This window comes from Triturus cristatus, chromosome 6 (genome assembly GCF_964204655.1).
Source record: "Triturus cristatus chromosome 6, aTriCri1.1, whole genome shotgun sequence".
NCBI classification, from domain to species: Eukaryota; Metazoa; Chordata; class Amphibia; order Caudata; family Salamandridae; genus Triturus; species Triturus cristatus.
Genome location: NC_140589.1, coordinates 529212330 through 529237945, shown reverse-complemented (window position 1 = coordinate 529237945; position 25616 = coordinate 529212330). Strand labels below are relative to the sequence as shown.

Sequence of the window (25616 nt, the reverse complement as noted above, 5' to 3'; positions counted from 1 at the left end):
GAGGATCAGGAGCAACCTATTCTCCAGCAGCTACAATAGGAACTCAAAACCAGGCAGCAGGAAATTCATATTCAGCCCTGAACCGGATGAATACTGGGTAAATCTGCTCCTCAGGCCATAGCTTCTCTACCTCCAAAGAGGAAATTGGCTTTCGAGGAGACCACCAATCCACCTTTAGACAAGGTGCTTAAAAAAACCTTGGTGGCATGATAAAGGCACATCACTGCCAACACCATCTCCTCCTCACAATTCACCTCCACCACGCCGACTCTCTTCACCACACCACTGGCCAGCCACTCTGCTGCTACTAGTGTTCCATCCATCAGAGTCCCCTTAGATTGCCCCTGCTTTGAGGTTTTGGGGGAGTAGCACTTGGTCTTCCTGTCACCCAAATGATATACCTCATAACATCCAACCACATGATGATCCATGGGATTATATGCTGTGGATTCTCCAGGTGATGCAGATCCAGACCTGTATCCATCTAAACCTTCCCCTCCAGATGATACATCTGTGTATCATGAGGTACAGCAAGGAATAGCTGCTTACCATGAAGTCGAGATACATAAGCAGCCTGAGGAGGTTGAATTCCTCATGGAGACTTTATCTTCCACACAAACATCCATGCAGTACCTTCCTGATGCTCAAGGGGGTGCTCATGTCAGCCACTGACATGTTCAACGAGCTGGTTAAGGTGTGTGTCACCCTGCCAAGCATGGACAAGAAGTTTAAAGCTTCCCCCTCTGACACTCCGTACGTTAGTGGACAACTGCCACCTGATTCTTTAGTGGTGCACACTGCACGTAAATGTGCAAACTCACAGGGCACAGGAGATCCCCTCCCACTGGGCCGGGAGAGTAAAAAGGTTGATGCTACAAGATAGAGGGTAGCGTCTCAATCTGCTGCACATTGTCATATTGCTAATTCCATAGGGTTACTCTATCACTACAACCATGCCCACTGGGATGAGATGGAGCATTGGTTGCAACTCCTCCCAGACTTGTACAAAAAGAGAGGTCAGGAGTTAGTACCAGAGGGAAAAGGTATCTCCAGTAGAAACTTTGAATGTGCCTTAGATGCAGCAGACACTGCTGCTTGGGTATCAATACTAATATCCTTCTACACAGACACTCCTGGCTGCATGTTTCTGGTTTTAAACTAGAGGTTCAGCAGCATCTGATCAACTAACCTTTTGATGCTGAACATCTATTTTGCTCTCAAATAGACCAGATTCTGTAAATGATTAAGTGGGGTACTGAAACAGCCAAATCCATAAGTGCCTTGCAGACCCCCCATGGGTCGCTGCTCACAATACCCTCAATTGTCTGCTCTAGCCCAGAACATCTGGTGATGGGCAATACATCATGAAATCCATCTTCTCATGCAGCACATACCTGGGGTCGACAACTATTTTTCAGACCTGTTAAAAGCTAGAAAATGAATGAGTACAGATTCTGAGAGTGTATTGTACTGTTGAGTATTGTAATATTTATACAGCACTTACTACTCCTATATGGGGTGTGAAACACTTGCCTGAATGGGTGGCATACTAATCTGTGTAGGATGTGTGGCTGGTACAGAATTGTTCTTGTTCTGATCCAATGTGGATCTTTATTGTTTCTGTGTCATTCATTCATGATGACCACCAAGGTTCAGTTATTGATAAAGGGTGTAGTGCTTTGTAGACTCACAAATGAAGAAGTGTGAGAATAGACGTGCTGTTTATGGCTAGTAGTATACTGGCAGCCTTGATCGGCTCTGCAGGTCCTTTTGCAGTTTTCTTGTATGTTACAGTCCACATTGATGATTTTTGCATAGTATTGTACATCTTGATGTCTTATGAACCGAAGCAGGCATGGGTGGGAATGGAGAGGGTCAGAAATATGCCAACATAGACTACATTAAATGATGTAAAGGAGCAGTCATAGTACATGGAAATCTGGGACCTTCCAGGGTAGACTTTCTTAAAGTTCTTCCGTGGCCAGTAATGAGTAGGTAGCAGATTGCTTCAGAGAGTCTTTTCATGCATGTCCTTATAGTTACATTGACTGATAAGGGTATTGGATTACAAATGAGGCCTGTAACAGCTCTGCTCATATTTGGTATAGGAGAGCTATCGGGTAAAGTGTACTGTTATGCAGACTGTATTGATTTACTATTGACAGCAGGACCGTTGATAGTTGGAATATTAATCTGGGAAAGAACATGGTATGAATCCAGAAGCAATTGGTCTCACATCTAGATGAGTGGCAGACGTTTTCCTTGGGCACTGAACTGTCTTGTGCGGCTGGCAGTTGGATGCTTTTTGTTGCATTCACATCTGGTGGATTTGATGCAGTCGCAGGTTTGTAGTTTTGACATCTGGTGAGTTGAGTGAGACAAAGTCTCATATTGGAGTCTTCTTCCTGTTGACCTAAGCTGAGTAGAACATGGAGAAGGTTATTCTGTTCCACTCTATCAAGTGGCTGATACACAAATGTTTTCCAGTCATGAGAGAGTGCACAATTGAAATGTGGTGGGTACACCCTTGTACTTAATGTGGTAGTAAAGAAAGGGGTCCACCCAGGGGCAGAATACTTTCTCCATGAATGCCAAATTCTTCAAAACACATATATCTCAAATTGGGTAGAGAGTTGAATTAAGGATGGAGTGTACCACCATTAAAGGAGTGTACCACCATTAAACACCACAGATAAGCCCAGATTAATAAGTGTAATGGTTTGTTGGATGTGGTGAGAGGTGATAAATTGATACAATATAACACAAATGTCCCATTTCTTTTGCATACTGATTGCCGTGTTTTTCAAAGTGGGTGACATATTTTGAACACGTCTCACAGAGGACTGGAAGGATCACTCTCGGGAACACTGGGGTCGTAATTCATTTGGAGTGAATTCCTTCTCAATTGTAGTGTAATTTTATAAACTATTCACTAGTAACCTTGATTAATCCCAGATTTATGTTGATTTAGATCATCATACATATGTGTAAGTCAGTGGATTTCTACTTGATTGATTCACTGTTTCCTTTACAGTTTTTCACCTTGAATATTATATTTATAACATAAAAGGCACCCCAGAAATTACATATTCAAAATATTTGGCAATTCGTTTACAGGCAAGGCTCTGGCCTTCATCAGTGAAAAGGTCCTGACAGCAGAGAACGGAATGAGAAGGTCTGTGCCCAAAGTCCTGGTGGTGGTGACAGATGGGCGCTCCCAGGATGAAGTGAAGAAGTCCGCTCAAGTCATACAGCACTCAGGTGAGGAATCAATATCCAGGGACCATGTTTGTGAATTACCTGCTTTGTGAGACAGCACGTTTCTCTTTCAATTGGTTGATTTGTAAGGGTAGAGCAATTTTACATAGGTATATTTATCATTTGAATGTACTAATGTGATATAATATGAAGAAACAAATATGGAGTTTGCATGATGTGGTATTTGGCATGGGGATTTTAGAGAACGCTTTGCCCCGTGCAAATTCTGGTGAAAACTATAGTTTAGAAAGTGATCTCCGATGAATCTTCAGTTCCGACTGAGGCTGACATCAAAATTCAATACATTTCAATAATGAAGCACATGTGGCACCATGTAGGTTTAAGTAAAGGATTAGCTACGTTATAAATTCAAATCATCATTATTATTTTCAATCAATAATCAATACATGAATTCAATAGTCAATTTATAGTTCAATGCAATTCAAAGTCGATAAAAGCAAAGACAAGCTATTATAAAGTTGTCTCAAAAAGGAAAGTTGACAAAATCAGTTCTTCCATAAAGAGAGCATCCTACTTTGCTAAATGAGGGTCAGCTTCAGCTAGGAAGTCAGGAAAAAGAGTTCTGCCGTAAAGGCATCTGCTATAAAGACATCTGCCGCAAAGTATGAGAAAAGGCAATCTACCTAAGGGTCAGCAAAGAAACTTCTACTGGCAAGTGGAAAAAGACATCTGAAACTGTGTTTACATTTCATTAGTGTAAATCATATAGTTTTTACTTTCCACTACACCTGTACATGATTCCCATACGAAGAACCAATGACGGTAACTTCATTTTTTTCTCAAGCTAATACACAATAAAGTCACTCTAAACGTCCTTTGGAGTAATAGTTATCTAATAACATCCTCAGAAGGAGGCGGACTGAGGGGAGGAGAGGAAACATAGGGGAATGTGCATCTTTGTAATGACGGATGTTCTCTCGTTCAACAGGTTTCAGTGTCTTTGTGGTTGGTGTTGCCGATGTTGACTACAATGAATTGAGGAATATTGGGAGCAAGCCCAGCGAACGCCATGTATTTATCGTTGATGACTTTGATGCATTCGAAAAGATTCAGGATAATCTCATAACGTTTGTTTGTGAGACAGCCACATCAAGTAAGTACCACTAGTACTGGATGTTTGGAAATGGACTCAGTGTAATGGGATGAGATTGGTTGATAGCCCATTATTTAATAAGGCAATGACAACAGAGGGAGGGAAGCCAAAATATCAGCTGTTTTTCAACCATGACACTTCAGTAAGGAATATGTGAAAAATATTTATTTATTTTCTAAAACATAGAACTGGATCTATAGAGCATGCTATAGAGTAACATGGCCTACACCACAAGAATGACCAAGACGTGCTGTTGCAGCAGTGCCCCTGGCATAGCAGGCATTTGCATGTGTTTTTCACCCTGATGTACTTATGTATTACAGAATTTGATGCAAATACTTGTGAAGTCCCTCATATAATTCCCATTACTTACATTCGCAAAATGTAGACTCACAAAATATATATCAGTGGAAGAAGTAATATGCATATTATACACATATATAAAATATATATAATTTATATATATGCTCATATATATATATATGCAATTGGTATAATGTTCGAGGCTCATTGTGTAAAATTGAATGCAATAGTGCTCTTGCAGTGCTATATACTTCAAGATGAAGTGTTCCCCTGTAGTAACGGTCCCTAGGCAAAAAAGATAATCCTGGATGGACCTGGAGCAGGTGCTATCCGCGAAACCTATCTAAAACAGCATTCCTCTCTTGGCTGCAAATACTACTGAACACTACATGGGTGATCTACAATCGCTGTGCCTTCAGGGTGCCCCTGAGCCATGGTGTGGGCATGGCATGCTCTAAGTGACATGCCAGGCGAACCTGGCACAAAGCCATACACCACCTCCAACGCTGTGTACTTTATATCTCTTCGTTAGTACGACCATTCCCCAGAATCCACAATGGAGATGTGTAATTTCCAAATTTACACTCCCTGTTGTGGAAGACCAGAGGCTCTTTCTGAAGGTAGCGGAGGTGCAATAGTCCTTTTCTGTTAGAGACGGGAGACAGACACTGCCTTTGGACCAGTGTGTATTGAGAACAGAGCGTCACGCTTTAAAAATACCTTGTTGTGCATACTGGGCATCTAGATCTTCACTCCCTGTTTGGTTGAGGTGTGCCTCAGCATGCACTTTTTAAGTTATCATTTACCTACATTTCCTGGATAGTCCAAATACTGGAGATCTGCCTTAACATAAGATCTGGAAACTATGGTAAATAAACTTGTAATACCTCACATATTGTGGAATAACTCTAGAAGTACACGTAGCTCTGTCCAGTGAGATATGTGGATTAGGTATTGATTTGCAAATATGGTTTTAATATTCATAATCCAGAAATATGAGTCTGAAACTACTACAGGCTGACAGACTGTAGCCGTCTTTTCCCATGTAAGCCAAAATAAATTAAAAGTATACATTGAAATTCTATGTAGAAATGAGAAGCTACAATAAACATGACATTTTAAGAATATTGCAATTTTTTGCCTACAATTTATAAATCTGAAAAAAGATTTTGATTATCCATTTATTTTTTATAATATCAGAGTGTGCGTTTTTTTAACGTACTTAGCACTTCAAGGAAAATGCGGAACATGTTATTAAGGGGTTAGAATAATCCCGGGTGGACTAAACATGGCTCTGAGTGAGTGAAAATATTCATAGATCTACTCTTATCATTCATAAAAATTCCAAATGCATTTCAGATTTAGATATCTAAAAGGGTACTGAATGAAATAAACTTTAGTTGAACAATATTACGCATTTTTTAAGATTGGTGAAAGATACTTATATCTAGTATTAATAATCAATCAAAGGCATCTTTATTCAGCAAGAAGACCCGCCATAGAAGCAGTTTAAAATACATACAGAGAAGATAAAGAATGAACATCAATGGCATCCAGCATGTATCGTATAGAACATGAGTAAAAACATGGTATACATAATAAATGGTCTGAAAAGGTACATGAGGTTAGTCAAAGTGCATAGGGCTTCTTGAACACACGGCTGCCTTAAGAAACAAACTTACACAGCAACAGGTTTCATTGTCAGTTAATTCTTGTGAACACCTAAAAGCTTGTTGGCACTCACAATAATCTCTGAATCTTAAAAAAGGTGCTAAATACATTCTCATAAATAATTGGTTATACCCACCGAAGAAAGTAAAGTGAACCATAGCTTGCTTTGATATATTGTTGCACGGGCAAACTCGTGAGCTCAGGTTGTACTGGAAACCTCGCGGAAACCAAAGTGAGTATTTCAAGGTTCCTGCTCTAAGTCGAAATAAAACGAGTGCACCCAACTCCAATTAGTATTCATCAGGTAATCAGTTGGCACAGCATCAAAATCAGCAAGTATGCAATCCCCAATACTGGGTTTCTGTGATTCCTTATGCAATCTGATACCTTGCAATTTTTCTAACAACAGGGCCCGTGCTTGCTTTCTTATATCTAAGAATGTAAACAACAGGGGTATCAGTAAGAGACTAACAAGGAATACATATTTTTTACCAATTCCATTATTATTACTAGTCAGTGCATGTTGCAATTCACACCCTGTAAACACATGATCAAAACATGATCATCAATGTGCACAGCTGTTTAATACTGAGGACAGGCATTGCTTTATGCAGATACTATTGGCAGAGTATCAATTGAAGTACCTTCTGTCCATGTAATATTTGATATCGCACAGCTGCATCTCCATATTGCAGATGCAAATGATGAACAGTGGTGAACAGCAATAGATAGGCCTATCCACTTATTTTGCTCCTACCCTTCCAAGTATAACACACATCTATCATTGCCATATTTTGCCTGATCCTACTTACCTCTTTACCTTCCTGGGTTACCAGAAGGAAAAGGAGTCTTCTGTGGTTGTGATTCTCCTTCATGCATGGGGCATGTTTATGTTTGCCTCGTCCATAACTATCATTTATTTGTTGTTGTTTTTACATGGGATAGTGGTAAGCCTTAATGGCTTTTTTATCTTTAATTTGATCCTCCAGAATTGGGATTTGATACTGGGTCAATATTTGTCAGCTTCTCATTCTGAATAATTGATTTGCTTATGTTAAGCCTTAACTGCACAAGGATATAATAGCTTATGTAGGTGTAGTTGAACATTATCGAGCTAAGTTGCATCTTATATTCCATGTGACTCGAAGTTATCGGTGATCTTTATTGGTTTCAGACATTTTGCAGAATAATGGGGGTTGAACAATTGCAAGGGTAGTCTCCCCAACCACTAGTGTCACCCTCAAATGGCAGTCGAATTCCATCTCCTGTCACAACTACTCTTTGTTCTGTATCCACCCGCACTCTGGCTTACAAGGTGCCTGAAGTTGCTTGAGATTATGCTGTTTCTACCCTAGCACATGTTTATACTCATATCATATCAGTCAGACTCAGGTAAAATCAACATATTGATCAGTGGTAGACACTCAGGGCCAGATTTACTATGCATTTGTTTTGTCCTTGCATCACGAAAGTCAACACAAGGCAACGCAATTGCTGAAGTGACATTTATAAAGCCATGCAAATCGAGATTTGTGTGACTTTGTGTCACTTTTCAGTCGTAGAATAATGCAATGCAGCGTCTTGCACTGCCTTAAGTTAACCTTCATTGGCTAGGCATTACGTTGGCGTTCGCCTGCATCCACCCATGCTTTGTGATGCAAACCCTGGTTGACTAAAGTCAGCAAACTTGGGTTTGCACCAAAATGTTGTGCGTACCCGAGAGAGGCGTAACGAGGAAAAACATCTTTATTTCTCTTTTTTACTTCCTCTATGCATGTCTGCTGCATTCTGCAGCAGACATGCAAAGAAGAATAGTCCTCTAAGAATTGTTTTTGTTCAGGAAGGTACTACTTAATGTCTAAACACAAGCCTGATGACAGCAGAGGCACCCTAGCACCATGGCGCAAGGGTGCTTGAATGACACTAAGCCAGGGCTTTAAGTGGGCCGGGTCTCACCGATGCTGAGCACCGGCAGTTTTTTAAAGTGGCCTTGAAACGGGTCGCTATCGGGCTCTGTTTTGTGCACTGGCACAGGCGGTTCAGACTGCAGTGACAGCAGGCACGTTGAAGTGCACTGCTCACACTGCTCTCTTCTCACTAGTGGAGAAATTGCAGCATGACGTCATGCCAGGTGAGCGTTGTGTGGGAAGGGAAATCCTTTAAAGAGAGTCATTTTCTCTCTGGATTTCCCTTCTCTTGTTGAAACTCAGGAGCAGCAACATTGCACTGGTGTCACCAGGGCTTTAAGTGGAAGCTTTTTCGATATTAGTACAAGCCATTGTTGCTGCTTGTTTATCTTATGCAACTATCAACCATTGACAAAGCCAATAATACTGACTTGTTGTGAGTATGATTTTACTTGTTGTATCACATTTCTGGATGCAATGACCAAATCAGCAAAATACAAGCCGGGCAGCACACTGTGCTAAGCCCAGATTTTCAGCTTAGGTGTTTTTAAGCCTCGCCCTTAATCACATTGGCCACGCCCCTTTAAGAGAACCCCTAGTTTTTTTATCCCACTTAAAGCCTTGCACTAAGCAGTCACAAGTGTGCCAGCACAAGGAGAAAGCAGAAGTGCGCCGTATCTTAGTAGATATGGTACATTTCTACTCTCTCCCTTTCATGCAGCACAATGCAGCAAGATCCCTTGGTGTGTTGTGTTTGAAACAATAGTAAATCTGTCCCTCACTGTCAGCATTGGGGATTCTGGGAACGGAGCTCCAAGCCAACTTAGCAGACAGAAAGTCACAATAGCGCTAGACCGCTGACGAATGCGTCTTTCACAACACCGCAAAATCTAATCTGCTGCTTGTCCATTACATTTCAGCGTGCCCACTCATCTACCTAGACGGATTCACTTCACCAGGTAAGAACCAATGAGCTTCCAGAAACCACCCATATTGTTATTACTTGGCTTTTTCTGTTTTTCTAGTGCACCTAACCACATGATTTATTTCAAGGTTTCCGAATGCTGGAAGCCTACAATCTCACAGAGAAGAATTATGCGTCTGTACCAGGCGTGGCGGTGGAACCAGGATCATTCAACAGCTTTGTAGCATACACTCTGCATAAAGACGCCTTAATCACGCAGCCTACATCGTAAGTGTGAGGGTGAAGGGAGTTGGGGGCTCACAGCTATTGATGTGCTGAAAGTGTACCAATCATTCACGAAGCTGTCACTGCTGTTGTGTTCAGCACCACCGAGTGTAATTACATTTTGATTAGTGCTCATAATACCACTCTGCGACTTCCGGTTCGAAATAGTTTCCAGATATAGTTAATTGTAAACATTTCAAATGCACCATAACTTTTCCCTAATCTTGGCACACACAGCACTGATTATGTTATGGTTTACAGAGTACTCTTAGCTGTAGCAATTTGAGATACATTTGGAATTGGTGAGATAAAATGAAAATCTGTTTTTCATTACAGGTCTTATCATCGTCCCTATCTTTCAGAAGCGTACTTTATCTATGCTATAATGAGCAGAGCACGGTTCCACAGTAAAACTGTTTGAAGTCTGTGAAATGTAACTACCTTGTTCTGGATGAAATCCAAATTAGCAACGGGCTTTATTAATACGGCAATGCTTAATTGAAAACCAGCCGCGCAACTCTACTCAAACGATGCATTTATGCAGTACACTGCGTTTCACTAAAATTACATTTTACTAAAAACAGGTTACAGTTGGACAAAAATATTTTCTTAAAGGCAATTTAGTGAGTTCAGTTTGTCCTAAACCTGTTAAAAGAAGTCTGCCCCAAGCCTCGGCAGGATCTCCCATCACCTTGGGCCTACCAGTCTTCCTAAGGGTCACCTACCACCCTTGTTACTAGGCGCGATGTGGTCTAGACAGTAGTTCAGAAGAATTGGATTCCACATCTCTCTGGTTCTGTGTCATCCTCCAAGGTGCTATACGACTAACCCCTAAAATTCAGCAACAATGGCCAGCTCCCCAAACACTTTGCCAGGACTCCAGCAGTCAGATTGTTGCAGGTGTGCTCGATGCAGTGTTATTCGTTGGACCCCTTTCCTGGCAGGCCGATGTGCAACATGTGCTACCTGTTTTTAGTTTCTGTACGCCGCATTGAGTTACTCAGCGGCCTTCTAGCAGCTCCCCGATGCAGTTCTCCTCCCCCTGCAGGGTACATAAAGTGATGTACTGCTACAGGGATTTAATTTAGGGGTGGGCGTAACTCATCCTCGGAGTTGCCCCAAAAAATACTAAATTCCGCAGAGTTCCCGTGCCTGGGTGCTCGGCCACCCCTACTGTTACGAGTTTTCCCTTGTGCCAATCAGCGATGTGCAAACAGACAAACAGCAAGCTGCGTGCAGACAGCAGGCATGTGCACCACCAATAAAATAGTAGAGCGCAGCACAGATGCGCGATCAGCATTGCAATCAACACACATCGAACACCCTTTGGTGCATGTTCCACAAAGTCTAGCTCAGAGCATATTTCACTTCATGTTGATGGCTAACTTCTAGCAAAGCAGATTGCTAATTTATAGAAACGGCCAGAGATTCCCCTCCTGATACCTCCCCACCCTTCCCTCATCTAAACTACAATCAAGTTGATCCCGTACCTAGCTGGCTCAGCCACACTCCTCCTGGAACATGGCAGGGCAACGGGTGTAGCCAGCTGGGACCTCAGCTCTGCTTTCTCTCTGCCTCTTTGTCAGGTTGTCTGGTCTCTCTCCCGGTGAGTATCTCCTGTTGTTGTAAAGTGCTCTGATGCCTCCGGGCCATGTCCATGCTATAAAAATTCCAAAAAGAAATCTGCCTTCCTCATCGTCCTCGCTGCACTTCCCTGTTGTCTCCTTGTCCCTAGATTGGTGCAACTGCGCATTCAGCAGCTCTCTCTCAACTGTCCTCAGAGCTGAAGTCCGTCCTCAATTTCTCCTGCCAAGGTTTTTCCCCACCTCTGGGATTAGTCTTTCATTTAGGTTTATGGTCATTTCCAGATAGTCCTTGTTTGACATCTATGGCCAGTGAACAGCATGAAGCCACGGTTACTGAGGTGAGCCTCCAATGTGCTCACAATGGTCATTGTATTCTTTCTTGGATGGCACCTTCCCTGAACCAAAAACAGTAGGAAGCAAACAGACCAATATCATATGTTTGAGTGAATCGAACCGGTAAACTCTGCTCTGCCGAAGTTGAAGTAGTTTTTGCCAAATTCTGCGTTCCATGCGGTGAGCGAGTGACAAAACTCCATGGACTCTGCCAGCAGAGCTGAGTTTACTGCCCAGTCCTAGTTTAATTCCTCAAGCCCTGGTTTCCAGGACAGTGTAATAAAGGCTGCTTACACACTTCCTGTCTCCTACCCTTTGGAGAGTGCCCAACAGGTCACAGTATCACGAGGCTCATTTTGCAAAGGACTGACTAAATGCTCCCCTCCCCCTTCTCCAGCAACAAGCATACTTTGCCCTCAACGGCCAGCTGAGACTCTCATTCCTTGCGCTCACTAGCAATAATTTTCGCTCAAGGCTAACTGGATGCCCTTGCCTCCCTACCAACTCTCTCTAGGGATTTTTCCCCCCGGATTTAAATCTCTTTATCTTCCTACCAGACATTGGTTGCTCACAAGCCCCATCCTGATGATGACCTCAGGTCAACAGTATACTTTTACCCTCTCATCTTCTATTGTATAAAGGTAAAGGTAACATAAGGAGTCATATGTCTTTTGTTTTTTATATGATGCACTTTTTCTATTACTCACTTATCACTGCACGCCTCTTCACTAAAATGTGAACACTGGCTCTTTGCTATGAACTTACCTCGTGACTACAATCCATCATTTCTACACTATACCCCTAAGAAAGCTTGAGATTCTTGAAACATATGTATTGAATAAATGATTTGCAATACAGCATTGTTTATCTCACAATTTTTGCTTGCCTTGGTGAACTGATAAAAGTTTTGCCTTTTAATTAATTAAGACAAACTGTTTCTCGATTGAGACTAAATGCCTTAGGAACCATTGTTTCTTGCAATACACAGCTTGCACACCTGCCATGCAGACCACAATCAGCACACCAAAAGCAATGCTGACAAGATCAGCCTTGATGTAACAGATGACTTTACAAATGACGTAAATGATTGTCACTCGTGACATATTACTTCACAGTTAACATTATGGACGTCACAACTAACTGGTGAACTTGCAGTCATTTTCTTGTGCTAACATCCAGTTTTTTTTTCTCGATAAGTGGTCATGTGATTTTGAAGCAAAAAGCAGAGCCACTAGAATTATGCCAAAACTGAAGATAACATTAGAGGGATGTTTTAATTACAACGGGGGCTCGAATTGGGTCAGCCTTCACCAGGACTGTGCTAATTTTTGGCGTCTGCATGTTAGCAAAGGTACTGTAGACAGCACAAACTGAATTTTAAACAGGTGCACATGTTGATTTCCATTGTGTGCTCCTGTGCACATGCACCGACTGGGCCAGGGCACTGATCCTGCTACAACCTCAGATGCCATAAACTGTGAAAGTTCACCTTGTCCTATGACCTAGTACTGCTAACATGCCCTGACACAACAGTTTCCCAGTAATACTTTTCCACAGCACTTTATGTACTAGGGCGAGTCGAAGGAGGGTGACCCAAATGCTAACAGCAAATTGCAACTTCCCAAACCGGAGCAATCAAACGTCAGTGATGGAGTTGGATGGGGCCTTATAATTCATTTCGCATCGAGATGTTTAACTGGTCATCTGCCTTCAGCTAATGGATGAAGACCTCTGTCTCCCCCTGTCAATGGAAGGCCCAGGGAGATGTGGCAAACCTGCGGTCTCGTGTTGCAGAGTTTCACAGTTTAAATCCAGCTGTAGCCATGGCTGTAACTCAGAGCACGGCAAATAGTAATGTGTCGCTTAGACTGAGTTTGTGCTTAGCAGGCATCATAGCTATAACTATTACAGAGTAGGATGTGAAGAAAATCTTACATGTTGCATAGGAATGCGGTTCACTCTCTTATTCCCAATAATTTATCTCACTGATTTCGTCACAGTGATGTCTCTCTCACTCTTCATCTCCCAGTGGTGTTTCTGCTACATGGCATCATGCATGTGTTGGTACAGTCCGTGTTGGTGTTCTTTCATTAATTAGCAGAAATCTGCACTGCAGTAAATTAATCTAAAAATATCACCAGCATGTGGGGAGATATTACGTAAATTAGGATGTGGACAAGGGATGATGTTAGCCTGTAGAATGCGCTGTGCCAGTTCCGGGTTCATTCTGCTCCTTTTCAGCTTGCAAGAACATCCAGAATTTTGTGTCTGAAAAGAAAGATTAATTTAGTCTTAAATAACAATTCACTGACGAGCGCGTAGAGTAGAATCCACCATTTGATTTTGGTTATGGAAGCAAAATCTTCAGCATTTGCTCCTCAGCGCCATGTTTGAATGCAGAAAAAGAAGAATGCATTTCATTGTGGCATTGCTTAAAACCTTATCAGGATATGCTGAGCCACTATGCTACCTTTCATATCCATTGAGACCTCTCCGTGGTGGTCACAGCATCTTGAGGAGTGTCCCCAGTCACCCATGGACTAAGGATCAACCTAGGACATATATATTTCTAAGTTACAATAACGTGCCAAAGTCCATACACATTCCACACCTGATACTACTGCCAGTTCTTCCCCTTGCCCCATACAACCTTATTCTCGTAAACTATGCTGCATCTGTAGCTCAGGATCCTTTTTAGAAAAAAGATGTGGGAGGGAGAAATTATATTTGATCCACATTCCTAACAATCTTGTATGATTCTGGGTTTAAATAACCATATTAATTATATTTAACAGGGAACTTCATCCAGAAGGAATGCCTCCTCAATACACTATCATTTTGTTATTCCGACTGCTTCCTGAAACCGGAAATGAGCCATTTGCAATCTGGCAAATTACAGATAGAGGCAACAGGCCACAAGTTGGAGTGTCCCTTGATGGTAAGAGAATTTTGTACATTGCATTAGCTTTCTTTTCATGGACACATTAGCTTTAGTTAGTGGCACCATGCATTTCTAATTATCTATCTATCTATCTATCTATCTATCTATCTATCTATCTATCTATCTATCTATCTATCTATCTATCTATCTATCTATCTATCTATCTATCTATCTATCTATCTATCTATCTATCTATCTATCTATCTATCTATCTATCTATCTATCTATCTATCTATCTGTCTGTCTGTCTGTCTGTCTGTCTGTCTGTCTGTCTGTCTGTCTATTCTATACATATCTATATATGTATGTGTGTGTGTGTACATACATATATGCAATGTATGCATTGTTGCAGGTTACATGTTGTGCATACTTCTGGCATGCTGTGGGTGGGGTCGAAATTATCACTTTTTTTCTCAAAGTTTAATACCCTTGGGCAAGAATGGGATTTTTCTGATTGCTTATCACCATTTGAAATCACCCTACATATGTCCTACTCCCTTTTTGGTAATTAGATAGATTCTTTCCAAGCCTCAGTTCCTACATCAGTGCATATTTACACAAAAAAGGGAGACATATTAGTCCGAGACATAAAACACACATCTCAATGAACCAGTGCTTTTTGCTACCAACACTCAGGTGTAAGTAAAAGTCATGGCGCCCAGCTTGGATATACATATTTATGATAAAGCTAAGTGGATATTGTCCGTATTGTAGGATCTCCCTTACTTCATTGTAGTTCTGAGTTTATTTAATAAAATCCATACTATGCATACAAATAGGAAAGCAATCATTCTGTGGATCTATGCACACATGCTAGAAGTGGGGTTTGTGGTTGGCTAGGGGTATGCACCTAAGCCAGGAAGAACCCACAACTCTAGTCAGGGTAAGGGAGTTATACACCCAAGATAACCCCTGCTCACCCCCTTGGTATCTTGGCAGAACAGTCAGGCTTTTCCCAGAGGTAATGTATAAAGCATTTGCGCAACACACTCGTACAGCAGAGAAACACTAGGCATACCACAAAAGAGACTCCACACAAGGTTGTATAAAAATATCACTTTGTATTATATGTAAAACTCAATAGACCAGAATAACATAAATCATAATTAGTTTGGCAAGTAGGCAGGTGTCATAAGCATCACATAGATCATAAATCCCTTTACCACTAGGCAATGGCTGTAATACCACATTTAATGCAATGAAGCAAATACTTCTAGGTTGCACCTGTCGTAAAAGCGTCATCACTGTATGTAATATATGGGTCCTAGCTGAGTAATCATTACACGGTTGTAAGCGCTCACATATCCTTAACCAAGGCACCAATGCAGCCCTTACATCGGGAGAAAAACTCATAGATCCCCATCAACATCGACAGGATAAGATTCATTGAACGAGGCTCTTAAAGTGACACCCACATATGCATTAATTATGCACCTGAGTACAACTTAGGTGTGCACAAACGTATTGGACTCAGGCCACAAATATTCAGTACATGTAGTAATTGGTGCTAATATTTAAATGCAAAATGTATGCTGTCTTTTTTACAGGTTCCAAAAAAACGCTGTCTTTCTTCAACAAGGGTGCGAGTGGAGACTCTCAAACTGTTACCTTTGATGGGGACCAGATAAAGAAACTGTTTCATGGAAGCTTCCACAAGGTACTTTCCTTGAGTTTATTCGTGAAATCTTTTAGAAATGTTTGCAGTTTAAGTATTTTCCACCAGAAGAGGTTCAGCAACACCACATTGATAACATAGTAAAGGAACACCACCACAGACATCAATTTACCAGAATGTAAGACTTCGCAGAAGAGCCCTCTTACACCTTTTGACCCCCTGATGACTTCACAGAAACATTGTTGGCTCAAAGGCCAACTATTTGCTGCTTAGCTGCTCGGGGAACAGTAGAGTCAACCCAACCACAAGTAAACAGAGCTCCTAGAACCATCTTTTCTTTCTGTTCTTGCTGCTGCCTTCATAACCACTGAGCCCAGGTATGTCAGAGGCAGCGCTACCCCTGACCATCCTTAACTGACGTCAGTGAACAAAGCCTGTGCATTTTGCGTGGTTCACTGGCTTGCTTTGCAGTTACAACACTGCATCTGGAAACTTGACAAACTAGAAGGTGTAATATCGTCTGTATGCACGTATTCTGGCAGCTGAGCCGTTGCTCAGTACGATAGCGATCAGTCCTTTGAGCTTCGCCAACTACGTCCCTCACCACCCGCTCCCTTTCCCACCATTTTTAGTTATGCTGAGAACCGACTGCTTAATGTAATCTTTGCCCGTCTCCCACTGCTCTGCCCACATGTCCCTGGGGACACTGAATGATGAGGAATGTATGGGGGACTTCATAGAATAAGCTGCAGTTTGTATTTTTACACAGAGCAGGGGTGGTTTAACAAGAGGTCCTTGAGTCAGAATTGATGCCTGCTATTGGGACGGAAAACATGCCCTATGTTCTGCAAATGAAGTCGCTGCAGCTCCCACAAATGTGAAGTACAGAGTTCACCGCTTTCCCCTCAACACCTTTCCAGGGAAAGCCTGTTTTTGAAGTTAAAAATGGGGAAAAACAAGAACATAATTTTCTGCAGAAATATCCGTTTTCAGTGTTTGCACAAATGCTTATTCCAAGCAGGGCTGCTCATGAGAATCTAGATGCCAATGCCTGTTTTGCGTGCTTCCAGTTAAGCTTGCATGTTTTGAGCTTTTTTTTCCCCTAACAAATATTTTTATGTACACAGAGATAACCCTGCATTAAGGGACAATGGTCGATATGCAGACTTTGGGGATTGTTGTCAGTTTACTAAAGATATATACTCTTCTGTGCCTTTCATTTTGGCTTCTGAAAAACAAAATGGTTTTGGTTGCATATACCATGAAATATCTTTTTTTCAGTCTAACTTACTGAATTTCAACAAGTGTTTCCCGAAATCCCTGCACCTCAGTTAGGCTCAGGTGAAATTGTAATTATGTCAGCTTAATTCACATATTTTCGTGAATTTTGCATTATGTTTTTTTTATGGAAAGTTCTCAAAATTAAGCCAATGCACCATGTTACATAATTACGCACCGTGTGACATATGGTAAAACCACACCTTTGATTTGTCGTGGATCTATATCACCAGTAAAAATCCTGCTAGAATATACACACGAAAATGGCCTGGAATGTGGGAAACATGGTAATCAGTGTACGAACCTCTATTTACTGGCCATTCCCAATTGCATAGGTGGAAACCTGTAGTATTGCAGGAAGACCACATCTACTAATTACTATATCCTATGGTATTGGTGATTTCAGAGGTGATATTGCCATATTAGTTACCCAATGGAGCCTTATAATGAAGGTATTAGTGATTGCAATGAGTGTCATATCTAGATACAATTGCTTTTGAGCTGGACAACATTTGACTCTCAGAGCCCGCCATGAAAAAGGGACAAAAGCATGCAGTTTATGCCATAAACATTCAACAGCTATTTTCATTGAGTAAAGGAGATCTAGGCAATGCATCATGTGCATGAATACCTGAGGCACAAACACACCAAAAGAACATGGTGCAGCTGGGCTCTATTAATACGCGCGGGCCCCTGTGTCTCTCTGGCCCATGCAGAGGGCTAGTTCTTTCCCAAGGTTTCCATAGACCGCTGAAGTGGGAGCGCAGATGTTCGCTGAAAACTCCCCTTCCAGGGTGGCCACAATTTTATGCCTGGCCCTTGACACACACACATTCCATGTTTGACAGCCCTGTGGGATATGTGATTATTAATCGCATTTTCTGTATACAGAAGTGTAATATTGCTGTTCATAAAAGAAAATGCATGCTTTTCTTGGCACATCAAATGAATGTTTCAGATCGTCAAACTAGAGCTGGATAAGTTGTGTTTTTGCTCTCCGTAGGTCTTCGTGGTAGCCAACTGCAGCGACTGGATGCTGCATTACTAACATAATTTAAGACATAATAACAAGGTAGAAGTTACCAAATTCGATTTTTTTAAGCAGGGTAGACATGAACAAGGGATTTATTCTGTTAATGACAGTAAAGCCATCCCACGTGAAAAGACTCCATGGTTTTGGAGGACGATGCAATGATTGATGACTGTGATTAGTGTTTATTGGATTGCCTTTGTCACATCAAGCTGGGCAGACTTGCTGGCTTATACAGTGGTCCTTCCTTTCCCTTCAATCCAAACATGCATTTGTGTGGCTTGCATCTTATGCTTCATGCTTTGTTAGCACAGATGTCAGTGGGGATTGTGTTGTGGAAAGAGCTGATACTTTTGAAAAAGTTATAAGCAGTACCACTGGATAAGGAGGGACTTTATTTATTCTTTGCCACTGCACCTAGGACAATACCCTCCCTCCCCTTATCGAAGAGTGAGCTCTTGCACTAGCAGTGGGGCGTGTCCATTGCTGTAGCTCACCTGTAATCCTTTACCTCAATCACTACCTTGGATAGACTGTGCAATTCTGCCAAAACTTTTGTTACCACGAGTCACAATGGCAAGTTGCAAAGTGATGCGTTTCAGAGTGCCGGTGATCCGTTGGACAGCTTTCTCGTTCTCTCATTGGACTAGCTGCCATTGTTGGGTCATTGCACACGTTTACAATGCAGGTATAGTGCAGTATGCTCAATATGTGGGATTGCTACTTTTCACGTCAGTCAAAATGCAAAAGTGGCCATTTTGCAGCGGGTGGAAGTATTAAAGGAAACCACAGGTTATTTGTCCTACTGCTTTTCTTTAATGTATGAGGACAGCGACCACTTTTGTGCAAAGCTATTTCATTCTATGTGAATGACTTGTTGCTAAAAACTCAAAATTCAATCTAAAGAAATCTGATACATGACAACAGAGCAAAGCATGTGTGCAGTGTAAGTTATCATCCCTTAGCTTTGGCACACATCCAAGTTGCTGTCATTTAGGAACCACAATGACCAATACTGACTACTGCCACAGTTATTATTGCTATATTATACTATTTCTAAGTGTCTGCATGAGGGTTCCTTTGAAATATAATTGTGTTGGATATTCTTCTATTACTAGGGGTTCCAGGGTAAAACGTGAGCTTGCTGTCGAGTCCTTCTATTTTGATGACTGAGAACTATTTGTGGACTTACGTAAATTTCCAAACCATATGTATAGGGGTGCACACATTTAGTGAACTATTTGCCAAGTCCTTTGTGTATTGCTTAGGCTGAGCTATTATAGTCAACATGCAATGAAAGTGCATATGTTTTTTTTCCAGTACATCTGGCAGGGAGGTGGGCTACCCAATTTTGACATATGAATTGTACCAAGACTGCTTTCTGCTCAAGATTCTGCTGCCCCTTCTTCATCACTGCATATAGAGGTAGGGTGGAGAGCAGCCAAGATCAGAACATACGTTTCTGGGATGCTAGAGATACAGTCTTCCTCTTGCTGTGGATCATCATGGTGGGCATGACAAGAAACGGAAGAGATGGGCAGAGATCGCTGTCCTCCTGTTACTGCAGGCGGTCTCTGTATGTAGGGTAAGGGCATCTGGAGCCTACCAGCAGTGGAGCACGCTTCTCATGAAGCTTTCATCCTGATCAGGCCAGCCACCATCAAAGCAAATTAAATAGCTAAGGAGTAATACATATTGCACTATATTGTATGCCCACACACATATCTTCAGGAATTGTGGAATGGGAATGTCCCCGGCATGGTTAACAAACATGTTCCCCTGCCTAGATTGCCAGACTGCATGTGAAGCTGGTATCCTGACTCTTACTTTGTCTGGCATCACACTAATCTAGCATATGTGTAGAGGTCTAGGCCTCTCCTACTAATGCAAGGTCCAGGATCTATTGTGTGATCTGCAGGTTCACACCAAGAGTCCCCTCATAGTAGACAGTAGGATGCTGCCCCTGCCATGGGTGTAGCACATAAGGAGGTGGTGGCCGCGTGCCATGTTTTGTGAATTTTTGGTGTGACCTGAGCTTTTTATCTGTGTCAGTGAGAGTGTGGTCTACTGACTTCTGCAATTATTTGAGTCATAACTTGGCACTGACATCTCTTGTGCATGTTGAAAGGGTGTACATTTCCTGTGAGCGTGTCTCACAAATATGGTAGTAGAACCTTATGAGTGTGTGAGTCTGAGTACTGAAGCCAATGGGGCTCCTTTTGGATGCCCCTGGCTGTTGCATCATACAAGATGGTAGGTGATGGATGTGTTTTTTCCGCTTTCTGGTGGCTGGATCATGGAGATGCAGACAATGAACTGAGGAGGATACAAGCAGGGCTACCTGTAGAGCTTTGATGAAGATGTTGTTAGCAAGATGCTGCTGATTAATTCATCCTGAGCACTGTCATTTGGTAGATGATAGGGGTGATGGATGGGGATGCAGTTTTTGTTGTTCGAGGTGAGAAAGATTCTATGCCAAGCCTGTACTTAAATATGCCTCTGATCAGTGCTTCAGGAATACTGATGACAGCCAGTTGCTCTGAGATCAAAAGTACTTTCTATCATAAAGACAAGCATTGGGCTGGACATTTCCTTATTATGTCTGTTGACTGTTGATTTCTGAGCTCTTCCTCCCCACACTACCTCCTTGAGAAGTCTATGACTGCTCATCCTTGCTATCCTGAGAATCAAGCATCAAAAGGATTGTACTTGGTCCAGTTTTCAGAGCCATAGTAGGACAGTCCCCAGCATGCTAGCTGCAAAGAACCTCAACCATTACAGTTGGGAGGCACTAGTCCCCATCTGCCTTGTGGCCCCTCAAACAAGATTTAACAACGAAGTTTCCGTGGCTTAGTCAAGTCACACAATAGTATTACTATGTGACTTAATGGTCCCCTAAACAAATCTAAACAAAGGTGGATGAATTTGAAAATTAACTTTAAAAAGAAGAATACAAAAGTGACATATAGAGAAGTGAATGAATAAATTACATGGTATATCTCAAGACGTTCTACCTTATATGCACAGTAACGAGGTAGAACAAATGACCTTAAAGATGCATTTTAAAAAGTCTGGATTAGTGCCTTGCTTAAAAGTCTACAAATGGGCCTCTTTTAAATGTCACAGCATTCTTTCTCCATCTGTACACCTCGGAGGGCGACATAATAGGAGCACATTTTTTCATTCCTAATGTTAACAATATGCTGTTTAGTGAAAAAAATGTCTATTTACCCAATGGAAATGATACTTTAAAATGTAGACTTCACTCAGATTACGAAATAAGAAATCATATTTTTACTATATAAGCGTGCAGAGCAAATTGATGAATTATAAATTAGGGTACCCTATTAATTTCCATTATTTCTGTGGTCTGCTCGGAACATTGCTGGATTCCTTCCTCCGCTGCATCTTGGAATGCTGGTCTGGAATGCTGCTATTCTGCCGACACAATTACTGTGGCAAAATCCAAACTTGGCAATCCTCCAAGGAAAAATATTTGTTGCCTCACTGATGCAGCTGTAAAAAGGAAATTACATTTGAATGTCTTGGACACTCTGTTCTTTTTAGCCCTCCAGTAGTTGACCACAAAAGGGTTTCCAGCAGTTCTTTGCTTTTCTCTTACATCATGTGGTTGTGGTTATTTTCCAGTAGCACAGTTTATATGGGTTGCCATCATGGCCAGGGTTAAGGAAGTTGGTTAGATTGTGGTGACTGGCGTGGACGAGTTTGAGCGTCATAGGCCACCTCGAATGAAAAGGTGTTATGGATAGGAATGAAGGTAAACACATCAGTGCTATACAAATGGAATGCGTTGGAATAGTTAAATGGAGAAAAGAGGCAGTGTGGAGATCACTGCAAGGATTGCAGGGGATCCTCGTGAGGATAGGTTGAGGAGGAGAAAAAAGGACCCTGCAGTGTAGAGCCGTTGATCCTTTAGCAGGCATGTGATGTATTATGAGATAAAATGGAAAGAAGCTATGAGGATTCACATCACTGATGACGTGGAACTAACAGTGAGATGGATGCTCGGTCATTTTGAAATCTTCTTTGAGGGTGAATTAAAACGTTCTTAAAGGGAACAAAAAAGACTACTTGAAACGGCCTTACCGTGTTCCATGCTACGGAAAGCATCGCATCCATTTTAAGTAAACAAAATAAAAATCACAACACATATATGAAATCACTCAAAATGTGATTGCTGAACGCTATGTAAACTGCACACAAAGATGCTAATCATATTTTAAAAAAGTGGATGTGAGTGCAGACATAGATCAAAAGAGAAGAAATCAAGAAATTAAAAGATACAATAGAATCCATGTAATTACCAGGTGCAAATGAGGTTCACATATTGCTTCTTAAAGTTCCTCTTTTTTTATGCACAGCTATACTCAAACAATCCAAATAGCCAAAAGGAAGGTATACTGATCATATTCGACTTCCTTCTTTTGACATCTTCCTGTGTTATGGGACTGATGATGTAATTGGCAAGAAAAGCAGCACCAAGCAAAAGGACATGAGAGGGAGTGTTGCCTGGGAACCAAATTCCTTTTGACACAAGAGTCAAGCAATAGGCGAAGACGTGGAGTAGCAGTGCCCAATTGTGTGAAATGAAATGTGTGTCCGTGCAGACTTGAGATGACTCGCCTCCGTGGGCGTCCCGTGTGGGAAAGCACGTACAATTTATAGAACAAATCCCGTGCCGTTCTCTGGAGGCCCTTCGGTTTCAATGAGGACTTTTAAGGGAATTTCTCTTTATTTAAAACTTCATGCCAAATATTTCAAAAATAGTCTTGCCTGCCAGGGCACAAAGGTTCTCTTCAAACCGAGCGCGGTGATGTGCCCTTTGACAATCATTTTCCATTGGGTTCACAAACAATGTTTTAGAAGGGAACATTTCAAACTGTAAAAAGACGTGAACAGTTTGGAAGCGAATCAGGAATAGAATGTTTCCCTCTTGCGGTGTCTGTCGGCATGTTGGGTTGTACGTGGCACTGGGCATTCCAGGAGTCATTGTTTCCACACCGGAATACCTTGCAGCCCGCTCATACCCATCGGAAGCGTTGTAAAGAATGCACTATGAAGAGAAGGAATACAAGCAGGTGGAGCCATGCTATGTGCTTAGTGACTAAGACTCTCTTCCAATAGTCTTTCATTGTTTTTGTAATAACTTCATTATTTGTGTGTAGATTTTATTACCCAAAGCCCCGATCAGTTTAAACTTGTTTCCAAGTATTGGGACTAAAGTTACTCATGCTCAGAGCAGTCGGTGTGTATGAAGTGCTATTGGCATTTACTCAAGTGCAAATTGAACATCCACCTAAAATCTCGAATTCCTTGATGCATCATCAACTATTTTTACTGGGAATTTTATTTCCAAGTAATGACACTCAACATTGTTCGTGCCCCTCATAGATCAAACATACTATATACGGTAAAATGATTGTCACTTGTTTAGATTAATGCAGGACTTTGCTCGTGGAGCGCTTAGGTTGTTTATTTGTTTGAAGTTTTTTGTGTAGTACAATTGTAACCCCCCATGGATGCTTTAGAACAGTCTGAAGTCAAATGGGGTTGGCATAAGTGGCAGATCTGTTGCAGCCATCTATGTCCAAACACTTGATTAAAGCTGAGGACCTTCATTTTTAGGTTTCGCCTGAACAGCGCTTGTGCTGTGCTTGAGAAATCTATTGTTTTTAATATAAGCTTAAAATGGACTTACATCCTGCCTCCTCTCTTTCCTGGCTTCTCATTGGTTCCTGTACATGCCACTTACTGTCCCTCTATTTCTATTAGCCGTAGCATATTTTCCTGCATTTACCAATGCTTGTTCCTCATCAGCTTCTCTTATCAGTTTCCCGTCGCCAAAATACTGTTAACATCCACTTTGGTGGAACTATTTTTTTTTTTTTTAATAAAGTTTTGCCTCTTTTTGCTTTTAAGTCTTGCAGCAGATTTATAAAGGAACTTTTCACTCAGAGTTAAGTGATTTGCCCAGAATCACAGGATGTTGCTTCACTGCGACTCAAACCTGGATCTCCAGCTCTTGAGTCAGCAGCTCTGGCCACTTACCATGACTTGGAGTGGCTTGGAGCGCCTTCAATACTTCAGTCTTCATATAGTACCTCCCAAATGGCTATCTCGCCCAGAATGACAGCTGCGTTTCTCTCTCTTCACCAAGCATTTTACTGACTCGCTGCCCCACACTTGAGCCGCATTTAACTTACGCACACACACTCTGCCCACCTGGCTTGCATTCTGCAGAAAAATGAAAGCACAATTGCTACAAACTGCTGGCGTTTTAATGACCAGATACCTGGAAACAGCACAGCAAAATGATACAGAGCTTCTTGGAAGTAAGCTGTTGATCTCTATCAGAAGCTGAACCTCCTACTCTCCTGTGGAGATGCACCCTTTACTGACACACATACATCGGCAAAGGGTTGCCTGGCGCACTAAGAAAATATCGGCCTAACACCGAAGCCAGAAGCTCCGCCCTGTATGCATCTTGAGTGGCGGAACATGTGTCCCTCAGCTGAAAACCCGCTGTGCCGGAGCACACGGAGCTGCACGGGGTGGGCACCTGCACTGTCTGCAGCCTGCTTTCAGAGAGGTCAGTCAGGTGCCAGCATCTCTCAGCTGTGCATCTGCACTCCGCTGACAATGGGATGGCAGGCGCTGGGCTAATAAACCTTTTCCCTGTGAATGCCAAGCGCAGAGGTTCACAAGACACCGGGCTCACTTCCGTCCCGTCAAATTCCCCTGAAACCCACCGGAAGAGCCACATCGGAAGACTTCGGGTTTTTATGCTCGCGCCTTCTCCTTTCATATTCAAATGAAGTCAGCGAGCAGAGCGACTTCTCCAGGTAATTACCAGGCTTCCAGAGCGCGCATGGAAGCCAGGCAGCCAACACAATTGTTTCTGTCTCTGTCTTTTAAGTGCTCTATGTCACCATTTCAGTTTTGGGAACCAAGGAGTGCACAGGACGAACTCATCCAGTGTTAAATGATCTGAGCGCTCCGAATGCTCAACAGTTTAATTCGATTGCACTAACAGTGGCTTTTAAAGAAAGAGAATTGCATTTTGATCTTCATCCAGCAGCACGCAGAATTTTATTTCAGTGCCATAAATTAAACTGTCTTCATTTTATTGGAGTCATTTTGACACTTCATGAATGCTGGCCTGAAGCCTCAGAGCGTTAAGGGCACTCCCCCATACTCTTGCTATCACCCGCTGAGTGGTGTACACACAAGCCTGATTAACTCTTAAATCAAGACACTAATTCGTTTTGAAGGTCGGAATGATTTTCATTTTTTCTAATTTAAAATTTCTTTTTAGGTGTTGCCTGCACAGCGCTTGCTCTGTGCTTGTTAGGTTTCACCTGCACAGTGCT

General features: G+C 41.9%; 1 protein-coding gene across 2 annotated transcripts in view; it reads left to right on the top strand.

The window, feature by feature from the left end:
- COL12A1 (collagen type XII alpha 1 chain) overlaps positions 1-25616 on the top strand; it is a 344609-nt gene that overhangs the window by 272963 nt on the left and 46030 nt on the right. For both annotated transcript variants that reach the window (XM_085610958.1, XM_085610959.1), the window contains exons 46-51: positions 3118-3261; positions 4208-4372; positions 9174-9212; positions 9307-9445; positions 14157-14299; positions 15850-15959. In XM_085610958.1, the coding sequence (XP_085467084.1) occupies positions 3118-3261; positions 4208-4372; positions 9174-9212; positions 9307-9445; positions 14157-14299; positions 15850-15959 (740 nt within the window). The remainder of the gene's footprint in view (positions 1-3117; positions 3262-4207; positions 4373-9173; positions 9213-9306; positions 9446-14156; positions 14300-15849; positions 15960-25616) is intronic.